Source organism: Pogona vitticeps, chromosome 2, assembly GCF_051106095.1.
Source record: "Pogona vitticeps strain Pit_001003342236 chromosome 2, PviZW2.1, whole genome shotgun sequence".
In the NCBI taxonomy this organism is placed as follows: domain Eukaryota; kingdom Metazoa; phylum Chordata; class Lepidosauria; order Squamata; family Agamidae; genus Pogona; species Pogona vitticeps.
In genome coordinates, this window is record NC_135784.1 from 151,745,510 (window position 1) to 151,756,692 (window position 11,183).

The window sequence follows — 11,183 nt, forward strand, 5'->3', positions numbered from 1 at the left end:
GATTGCACAATTGGTCATGTGACTGAACAATGCGCTGGTGGAAGTCTTTTGAAAATAGCCCTTCCACTTTGGCAAAATTGTGGCTCACATGGGCATAATACTGAGGTATGACCATGTGCCGTATTTTTCTGTGTATACGACCCCCCCCCAATGTATAATACAACCCCTTAATTTTGACTCTCGATGGATGTGGAGGAGCAGTTAATGGACTACTGCTCCTCCATCTCCACATCCTGCTGCTGCCTCTCCCGCCTGATCACCTCCTTCAGTGCGACTGCTGGGGCTCACCTCCAGCTCATGTCATCGCTGCCGTGTCCTCTGCCTGAAGGGAGCGCTGGAGGAGGCGATGCAGGAGCAGCAGCAACAGGTGCCAGAGCACACGCGAGTGCTCCTTTGCCTTCGCCTCCTGCTGCTGCCGAGAGGACAAGGCTGGGGTAAGCTGGGGCACTGGAGAAGGCAATTGGATGGCGGCAGCAGCAGTAAGAGGTGCCTGAGCATGTGCGAGTGCTCCTTTGCCTCCACCTCCTGCCACCGCCAGAGGGGACAAGGTGGAGGGAACAAGGTGAGGACGTGAGCTGGAGCTGAGTGGTGTTGGAGGGTGGCAGAGGCAGCAACAAGAAGCACCTGAGCGCGCGAGAGTGATCCTTTGCCTTTGCCTCCTTCCGTGCATAAAACAACCCTCAATTTTTTATCTAATTACTTTAGGAAAAATGTTGTTTTATACACAGAAAAATACAGTACTTATTCAACAGGATAACGTGAAGAAAGTGCATACAGAGAACATATTTTCCTCTCACAATTAGAGATGTGGATATTCATATTCATTTACGAATACCCTGGTCCCAGCTGCAATTAATGCATGTCTGGCCCCTGGAACTGGCCCGTCCACTCACACACCACTGTGCCACCAGCATCCCACTCTACCCACCAATCACGGAAATGGCTCCTCTGTCTCCCTGCTCAGCGGGCCGCTTGACTCATCATCCTGCCCCTTGCCTAGAATGGCCAGCTGAGCAGGAGACGGAGGAGCTACTTTCATGATTGGTGGGAAGAGGGAGATGCTGGTGGCGTGGTGACATGTGAGTGGATGGGCCATTTCTGGGAGCTGGACCCACATTAGTAGCTAGGACCGGGGAATATTCCCATCTGTTCCCTACTCATAATCCTAGAACCCAAGGATAACCAACTGAAGCCAAATGATGAAAACAGAACAAGAAAAGTATTAATTCATACAACACATAGTTCACCTGTGAAATCAGCTGCTACAAGGTATAGCGATAGCTTCCACCTTGGGCAGCTTTAAAAGGGCACTGAACACATTCATGAAGGATAGGCCATCAGTGGCTTCTAGTCATAATGGATAGATATTCCATATAGTATCAGAGGGAAAATTCCTCTCTCTGCAGTTGCTAAGGAGCATGACCAGGTGCTCTGGCCTTCATGTTACACCTGTGGGCTTCCCAAAAGTATTTAGTTGGCTGCTGTGTGAACAGAATGTTGGACGAGGTGACCCATGGGCCTGATCCAGTCTGGCTCTTGTGTTCTAAATTTGCAAAGACCTGAAACCAGGTTAACCAGACAATGTATGCGAAACTAATTTAAGCACAAATAAAACACTAATAGAACTGAACTACTTGGACATATTTGAAGCTTTCACCATGCCCTACTTTTATAATATTGCAATAGAAGACAGATTTCTTTTGAGTTTACATTTTTAATTTGCAGACTATTATTTTTATATACATACCACTGCATTTGAAAACTTAAATGAGAGAAGGTAAATCTTTTATCTTTTCTAGAAATGCAGGCTCCTGACTTTGACACTCTACCAAGAGGTAAGAATCATGGGTTTGAAGAGGGGCGGAATGGCCACACCAAACTAAAGACCCACTGAGTCAATTGGACTAAAGTAATTTATTTATTTATTTGATTTATACCCTGCTCATCTGGTCAAATCGACCACTCTGAGTAAGTACTGACTTAACTATTTACCAGTTAATTCAATGGGCCTATTCTAGTTGGAAATTACAATTAATTTCAAGCCAATGTTTTAAAGAAAAACTTGGGCTGTAAAGCCCTGGAAATTATGCTCAGAAGGACAGAAGTCTTTTAATTTGATTCAATTGTCTTAAAGCCAGAAGTGTATCTGAGAAGGACCACCGTGATTTCCTGTTTTCAGGAAAAAAGGCACGTATTTTGCCAAGAAATCTCACCTTGGCAGCTTTCCATTTCTAAAAGAGCCCAAAATTAAGAAATAAAGGCATCTGATTTAAATAAGTTTTGAAGCTCATGAAGAGCACCACCCCTGGAAATATGGAAATGCTCATGAAACATGTACCACATTTTCTCTTACAAGGAGAAAATTGTAAGTTCTCTGTATATATTACAGTTCATTTAATGGAACTAAATTAATGAAAAAAAAGTTAAAGAGGGGAAGTTGGGATCTAGTAAGCTAGTGTACAGGGCTAGTGCCACCCATTTCCTGAAGTGGTTTAGGAATAAAAGAACATGGCATCCAGATGTTAAGATTCCTGGATAGTCAACTTTGGGACTTAGTGAGAGCGGAATGTCAGTTGCGCATGTCATCTCCCTGCTAGATCAGAGTGTCCGGAGTCTCATGGACATCAGAGTGCCAAAGTGTCCTTGATGAGGCGTCGCATGGTGGTAGTGACAGACGTCCCAAGTGAGTCAGTGATCTGGTAAGAAATCTTGTAGAGGTAGGGCTGGACATCTCGCAGCCCTGTATCAAAGACATTGTCCACTTCAGACTGAGTAGGCATCTTCGGCAGGTATTCATGTCGGTTCATCACTTCCACAATATTAATAATTTTTTCACAGAGCTTCTCACCCACCTTCTCCCGACAGATCTGCCGCTCCTGTTCGTTGGCAAGGTTCACCACATTCACTTTGACAGTCCACACTTCCCAAGGGATGCATTCATCTGAGAAGGGCCACCGGGATTTCTTCTTCTGGTAGAACTCCAGAGAGATTTGGCCCATCCCATCATTGCCTGAGCTCCGCAGGGCATCCTGACAAAAGAGAAAAACAGTAACAGCTCAATCTTCAAGTTCTCTTATTTGCTGCTCCTTGCACCAAGAATTTGCTGGACAACAGTTATGGTGGCTAGATAGTTCTATGGCCAGAATCATATATAAAATGACATACCATTCTAATCCATCTGAAAATAAACCTCACTGAAAGCAATGGACCTTATTTCTGAGTAGACATATCTTTCACATCACTGAAATAGGTTTTCAAAGAGAAGGCATGGTTTGTGCAGACATGGTCTGCATCTTCCAAAGACCTTTGCAATGTACAAGCACTTTTTCTAGATATAGCCCATCCCTCATATTAATGGACACTTCAAAATATTAGTGATTTATTATAATAAATCAATTATATCCCAACAAACTGAAGGATACTCAGTTAATCAAATTAAACTGTATAATAAACAAATAAAGCATAAATATTTAAGTAGCAAACCATTAGTAATTTGTACCATCATAAAGGAGGAAACAGTTAATTAAAAACACACCAACTAACATTGTACCCAGAACTTGCTGATATGGTCAGATTTAACCTCCTTGGTTTGGATGTTCCGCAATTAAGAATGTCATCTTTTTCACACCTACACCATGCACTTCAAACAATAAAGAGAAGACGAATTGATTTCTTGGATAGGCTTATATGTATGTCAAGGTCAGAGTCCTTGTGAGAGGGTTATTACAGATTCATTTTATTTATTTATTTATTTATTTGATTTATACCCCCCCCATCTGGTCTACTCAATCACTCTCGGCGGCTTCCAGTATAGGATAAAACAATAAAACACAAGAACATTACATAATCATTTGATACAGTTACAATAAAATAGAGTGAGAATAAAATAAGGAATAGAAAAGAAATCAGGTATTGAGTGGAGGGAAGGTCTGGATGTACAACCATGTTTTTAATTTACCCTAGTCCTAGACAGTTTAAGGCTTTTCAAGGTTGCACCTTGAACCACCTGGTAACAGCCAGTCTCCTGACTTCAGAGAAAACTTTTGTAGCTAAATTGTGGATCATTCGAACTTTCTGAGCCACCTTTGTAGAGAAATCCACAAAGTGATAAACTGGTCAGAAAATAATAATAGAAAAAACAAACTTTACCTTGAATTCCCCAACAGCTTTTCTCAACGCCCTGTCAAGTTCCTCAGAAGAGACTCTGACATAGGTGAAATCAATGAAGTCACAATCAACATCTTGTGTGCCAACTGTTCCAATGGAATAGGTCCCTTCCTTCTTGTAATGGAATTTCCCTGTGCTGCGATGCAGCAGTATGGTGTGCAGAACAGCCAGCATGGCTTCTTCAATTTGACGACCCTCAACTGAGATCTCTAACACCTCTGAACGGCAGTTCATCTTTGCTTTTGGGAAGGCTAATGAATAAGGTGTCCTCTAACAAAAAAAAGAGAGTGTGTCAATAGAACATAATGATGATTTCCGTGGAGAGCAGGAATATCCAATACCAAAGTCTTACTCTATTGCATAAAATTACACCAGTGGACTGACTAGAGCAGACCTGGGCAAAGTGCGGCCCACGGGCCACATACAGCCCACAAGCCACTCCTGTCCAGCCCACCCTTCGCCGCTGAGTGAGCCGGAGCGCCGGCTCCAGTCACCCAGCACAGCAGTAAGGAAAACTTGCGAGATCTGATGCTGGGATCTCGCAAGTTTTGACTGTTACTCTTGAGCCACAGACTGTGGAGCCTGTGGCTCAAGAGGCTGGAAATGATCCTTGCGCAGGTGACGTGATGACGCATCACGTTGCCTGCGGGGGATAGAAGACAGTAGGAGAGGAAGGCTACGGGGGAACGGAGGACAAGCAATTTAGCTCAGTGTTGGGGTTTTTTCTCTCTCCCCTCCCTCTGCGGTGAATGAATTACAACACTCACAAAATTAACTCCCTAAAACATCACTATTTCATTTTATTTTTAAGTAAAGTTGGTTCAGCCCCCAAACACTGTTCAGATTTTTCATGTGGCCCCCTATAGAAATTAATTGCCACCCCTGGACTAGAGTGATGAGAACTCAAGAGAACAGGGTTCAAATTCCATCTTGACCATTCAACTCCCTGGGTGACCTTGGCCAATCACATACTCTTCATTTGATCTATCCCACAGGGTTACAGGCAGGAGAAAAGCCATGTACACTGCCATGAATTCACTGGAGGAATGATTAGACATGAAAGAAACAAATGATTTTCTGATTTTGCAAGTGAAGTTCAGTAGAGTGATGGTTCAAAAGTGGTCCTTTTGCAAGTGTAGTTTGATTTAAACAAGATGTGTGCTCCCACTGTGCACTTTAATATGTGCCTTTGCTGCACATTCCTGGTGAGGATTAAGGAGTATTCCTCAAGAGTAAGAAAGCAGTAACAATCAGGAACAGCAATTTTCTGTTTAAGAATTAGTAGTATTTCCCTAAAATTGGAGCAATTTCATAGCTTACAAGATAGGTTTTTCTTGTAAGAGTCTGTCTGGCAAAGAAACATAAGAACATATTGCTTTAAAAAAATCAGAGAGATTGAATGAATATTGTGGCAGATTTGCCATTTGGGACATAAGTAAAACATAATATTTTTAGTCTTTTCCAGAGAAATGTGTGTTCTTAATTTGCATATGAGCCTGGTATGAATTCTAGGGATGTTGGCGGGTGCTATTTGGTTTTATTTTAGATAAAAGTGGGATTGAAAATATCTAGTTAATGAATGTGCATGGGTACCTACTTCTCCAGTACATAAGAATAATCATGATGCAAACCTTTGGTTCCAATGTAAATGTGGATAACTAACACAACACAATAAACTCATTAAAGGTGGAAAGTATGTTTGTAGTAGGTTCTGTTATGAGGAAATAGCATCCTGTAAATATGTACACTATTTACATTTTTAATCTCTTCACATTTTTTGTTACTATATCTTGATATAACCTCTGTTCTAAAGGCCCCTAAAGGAGAAATTGTACATCCTAAACATGTTGGATGTGATAAGTAATTTTGAGAATTGTTCATCAATTGCTATTATTCTTCCTTTTGAATATTAAATTCCTTTTTTTTGTTGTTGGTAACATAGCAATCTGAGGAATAATACCAATGCCTCAGAGCAACAATTTTTGGTGAAATCGGAATTAATGGATATGAGCCAATGTGGTGTAACGGCTAAAATGTTAGTAGATGGCCTTGGAAGACAAGCAGATTGCAGGTTAGTCCTGGCCTGATTGTTACCTCTCAGCCTTGCCATAAGATTGTTGGGAGCAAAATTAAAATGGAGGTGGAAACTATCTGTGCTTGCTTGAAGCTTAAGAGGTAAACATAATAAATAATAAAATGCGAGGTTTTAAAAGTAGCATTTGAATTAGTTGTTGCTCCTTAGCAACTTACACAATTAAACCAAATGACTTGGCGAAGCCCACCCTGAGATTCTAAGACAGTGGCTGCATTTGAACCCAGTACCAGGAAGAGCTGGCTGTTTTTTAGCCAAATCTAGGATAGGAAGCCACGAAGGGGGTGGGTGGGTGCTAATCTTCTCCTGTTCTCTAACGCCACACAGACCAGTCTGCCTGAAGAGGTGACCAAGCAAAGGAACGCCATCAGTAACCATGGCAACCAACAGACTAGTCCGCGCACCACTGGTGGGGGGAGGGGGAGGGAAGGGTCCAAAAAAGGGAAGCCCCCCCCCCACTTGGGAATACGAAAAGAACTCACCTGTCCCGATGCTGCTTTTCAGGACGCACGACTCAGCCTTCGGATCAGTCCAATTAAGACTGAACGGGAGGGGAAACTATTAAAGAAAACATCTATTCCTTTCGAGCAAGTCAGTCCTCTTCTTTCTGGCGCATCCCTTTCTTAGAACCCTACAGTCCCTTCCGTAAACGCTGCACTTTATATACGTATGGACTGTCTCTGTTTCTAGGCTTTAAAAAAATACATGCTCCCCCCCCCATTCCCCTCGTTAACTTTAGTACGTTCCAGCAAAACAAACCGCAGCGCACAGGCGGAAGGAAGCTTCCTGGCACGGCAACATCCGGGCTCTGTGAGGCGATTTAGCTCTTTGCTCCCACCTGCAGGCTGTAAACGGGATCGGCGGAGTGTCCTCGTCTGGAAACTGCGGTTTTCATATTATGAAATGCCTAACATTATCTTCTAATCTAGACACTTGCTCAGTTCCAATATTAATATGCCCTGTAGCATCGCCTCTTGTTATTTATACAGTGTGTGCGTTTTGTGCTGTCAAGTCAAAACCAACTCATAGCGACTCTAATAGGGATTTCAAAGTAAGTGAGATACTTAAGGATTCATTTTACCAGTTCTGCTCCCCCAGTGATCTTCCATGGTTGAGGGGGAATCCGAACCCTGATCTCCAGAGTCCTAATCTGTCACTCTATCCACTACACACCACACTGGGAATTAGATGTACAGTAGGATACTACTGTATTATATAAACAAGATGCGATGCCGTCTTTTTCCAAGGAAAAGAGAAAGCGGTTCATTTTACGTTCAGTAAACGACAGCATAGCCAATAAGCGTTCTTTTCCTTTTGGTTAAAGACAACGGAAGCAAAAGAGATCTGTGGTCTCCAAAACTCTACTACCTTCCCAGAAAGAGGAATCCTAGCCTGGGCTACTTGGGATGCAGAGGTGAGAAAAGCTACACCCGGTACAATCCTCTCTTTTGCAATAACACAGCCCATGGCCTTTGCTCACCAATATGCTGGCCAAATTTAGAAGAAAGTCACGTTGAGATCAAATTTGCTTACTCCTTGATGGAAAGCATCGCCACTTCCGTTATAGCATTTGCCCGCCGTCAAATGCTACAGGCTTTACGCCTTCGGCAGAATGCTCAACGTCACCCTGTCACCGCCGCTACGCATGCGTATTACCCGTCCTGGAGCAAGTCGCGTTCTTCATACGTCATTGATATGCGCTAAAAACTTTTTGTCATCTCCGGAAGAGTCGACGAAGAAAGCGGAAAATGAAAGACGTGACTCTGGGCGCCAATTCTGAACAGGAAATAGGTAGCAGCCTTTCTGAGACAGGAGAGAGTCGCGCACCTTGATTTTTGTTTTTCCTTTTTGGGGAAGCTAAATTTGTCATCTGGGACAATGTCAAGTCAGTTAACAAGATGGTTCAGGATATTAGGAGGTCTTTGGAACATTTTGCTTCCCTTTTTGTTGTCTGCTTTCTGGCTTTTGCTGACACAGTAGATAAATACTAAACCTAGTTGACTCTCTGTTTTTGCAGGAAACAACTAGATTTTATCTTCTAAAGAGATTTTTGTGATTCGACTTGCTTTCTTCAGTTCGATAATGCTGGATGATAAAATTGTTACGTGCGGTCAAGTCGCCCCCAACTTATGTCAACTTTATAAATGAGCGATCTCCAGCATGTCCTGACCTCAACAGCCTTTTTGAGCTCTTTGAGACTCAAGCCTTTAGGGAGTCAATCCATCTGGTATTTGTTCTTCCTCTTTTCCTGATGCCTTCCACCTTTCCCAGCGTTATTGTCTTCATCACAAAATCCTGCTTTCTAGTGATATGCCTAAAGTAGAACAACAATAGTTTCAATATTTTTGCCTCCAGATATTTGCTCTAATACCCACCTGTTTGTCTTTCTGGCAGTTCAGGGTCTCTGCAAAGCTCTCCTGCACTACATCTCAAACTTTTTTTTCCTGTCAGCTTTCATTACTGTCCAGCTTTCATACCTATACATGATGATCAGGAATACAAGAGTGTGGATGGTTTTGGTCTCTAATGTCACATCCTTACCCTTCTATGTTCTTTTTTAATTCCTTTATTGCTGTCCTTCCAAGTCCCAGTCTTCTTCAGATTTCTTGGCTGCAGTATCCCATTCGATTGCTAATTTAACCAAGTTGTGCAAAATCTTTCATTATTTCAACATTGTCAGTGTTGTGTGGTTTTTCTGTAGTCATGATTTTTATCTTAATGTTCAAATGCAGTCTTGCTTTGGTACTTTATTTCACTTTCACAAAAAGTTGGTTTAAGTCATTGCTGCTTTCTGCCAGTAAAAATGGTGTTATCGATATGTTCTGCGTGCAGACTAAACAGATAAGGGGATAAAATGCACCCTTGTCTGACATCATTGCCTATAGGAAACCTTGTGTCTCAGTATTCTGTCTTAACAGTAGCTTCTTGTCCCCAATACAAGTTACGCACCAGGACTTTAAATTCATCAGGAATGTTGTTTAAATTATATTTTGGCTCTATGATTGTTTTTAGAGTTCATTTTCAGTTTTAATGTTGGCTGTTAACAGTTACTGAACTGTAGCACAATCTGTTCCTGGTCTTGTTTTGACAGGAAGCATACAGCTTCTCCATTTCCTTCTTCCAATTACAGTGGTGCCTCACTTGGTGAGGATAATCCGTTCCAGCAAAATTGCTGTAGAACGAAATCGTTGTCAATTGAAAGTAAAAATCCCGTTGAAATGCATTGAAAACCAGTTCAATGTGTTCCAATGGGCGAAATACCTCAGCGTCCAGCAAAGATCCTCCATAGGGCAGCCATTTTCTGGTGCCTGTAAAGCGAGGAATCCATCCTAAAGCACAGCGGGTGGCCATTTTGAAAGCCCAGTGATCAGCTGTTTTGATCATTGTTAAGCGAAAAATCGGTTCCTGAAGCAGGAAACCAATCATTGTGAAGCGATTTTTCCCTATTAAAACATCGTTTTGCGATCGCAAAAGCAATCGCAAAAACTTCATCGTTAAGCTATTTCCTCGTCTTACATGAAAAATTCAGTTTTATCATTCTTGACGTTAAACAGCCTCACTACTAGTGACACTCCAACTGTGGTTAGATCTTGGAGCAGATTAGTTTCAGACAAATAAGAGGTGGATCCACAGCTACAAATACTCAACAATCCCCCACACTACACCAGAACACAGACAGGGTTCTAACTCCTGTCCTCTGAAGATGCTGGCCACAGAGACTGGCAAAATGTTAAGAAGAAAAATCTCTAGAACACAGCCAAAAAGCCCCAAAAGCCCACAACAACCATCGGATGCTGGCCATGAAAGCCTTCGAGAACACAGAAGTGGATTGTCCACCATTTCATAACCCACCAAGTAGAGCTGCAGATGCAGTCGATGTGATATGCACCAGGCAATATTAATAATTGTTCTAAGTGCTCACTCCATTAAAAGATGATAGAACTCTATTCAGTCTAAATCCTGGCTCTTTATTTAATACCTTTGCTATATTCATTCCTTTTGTAGTTCTGAGAAAGTGTAACTAAGTACAGTACAGTATATGAGTTTCATAGTCCTTTTTACTTTCATGGATTGCTGCCTTGTCTTGGTGAAGGGACTTGAGTAATTCGGAGAAGCTATAGGCTATGCTGTGCAGGGAAACCCAAGATGGACAGGTCGTAGTGTTCTGACTAAACGCGATCCACCTGGAGCAGGAACTGGCAAGCCACTACAGTATCTTTGCCAAGAAAACTCCATGGACAGAAACAAAACGAGGCAGGGCAAAGGTTAATAGAGTTTTGTCAAGAGATCAAGCTGGTCATCAGAAACACTCTTTTCCAACAACACAAGAGGCAACTCTACACATGGACATCACCAGACGGGCAATGCCGAAATCAGATTGATTATGTTATCTGCAGCCAAAGGTGGAGATGCTCTATACACTTGGCAAAAACAAGACCTAGAGCTGATTGTGGCTCTAATCATCAGCTTCAAAACTGAGGAAAGCAGGAAAAACCACTGGGCCAGTCAGGTATAATCTAAACCAAATCCCTTATAAATACATAGTGGAAGTGAAGAACAGATTTAAGGAACTAGATTTGGTGGACAGAGTGCCTGAAGAACTATGGATGGAGACTCGTAACATTGTACAGGAGGCAGCAACAAAAACCATCTGAAAGAAGAGGAAATGCAAGAAAGCAAAGTGGCTGTCCAGCAAGGTCTTACAAATAGCAGAGAAGAGAAAGGAAACAAAATGCAAGGGAGGTAGGGGAAGTTACAGAAAATGGAATGCAGACTTCAAAAGAATAGCAAGGAGAGACAAGATGGCCTTCTTAAATGAACAGTGCAAAGAAATAGAGGAAAATAATAGAAAGGGAAAAACCAGAGATCTGTTCAAGAAAAATGGAGATATTAAAGGAACATTTTGTGCAAATATGGACATGAT

At 42.1% G+C, this 11,183-nt stretch overlaps 1 protein-coding gene across 6 annotated transcripts; it reads right to left on the reverse strand.

Moving 5' to 3' along the window:
- Positions 1 to 1,694: 1,694 nt before the first annotated feature.
- On the reverse strand, positions 1,695 to 7,959 carry ATG101 (autophagy related 101). Of its 6 annotated transcripts, XM_072990881.2 has the most exons (5): positions 7,740 to 7,945; positions 6,742 to 6,800; positions 4,150 to 4,437; positions 2,853 to 3,029; positions 1,695 to 2,740 (listed from the first exon to the last, which is right to left on the reverse strand). In XM_072990881.2, the coding sequence occupies exons 3-5, from the start codon at positions 4,399 to 4,401 to the stop codon at positions 2,594 to 2,596; spliced, it is 576 nt and encodes a 191-aa protein (XP_072846982.2). In that variant the 5' UTR covers positions 4,402 to 4,437; positions 6,742 to 6,800; positions 7,740 to 7,945; the 3' UTR covers positions 1,695 to 2,593. The 6 variants fall into 6 exon arrangements, with proteins under 6 accessions (XP_072846982.2, XP_020640337.1, XP_020640311.1 ...); XM_020784678.3 differs by having other exon boundaries at positions 1,695 to 3,029; positions 7,793 to 7,959; XM_020784652.3 differs by having other exon boundaries at positions 1,695 to 3,029.
- Positions 7,960 to 11,183: the final 3,224 nt, after the last annotated feature.

What these genes read in the sequence shown, in the direction of transcription:
- ATG101 (XM_020784678.3), bottom strand. Translation starts at nt 4,401, where the DNA reads ATGAACTGCCGTTCAGAGGTGTTAGAGATCTCAGTTGAGGGTCGTCAA. An exon ending in AAGCTGTTGGGGAATTCAAG is followed by an intron (nt 3,030 to 4,149) that starts GTAAAGTTTGTT and finishes CTCTTTTGTCAG; the next exon opens with GATGCCCTGCGGAGCTCAGG.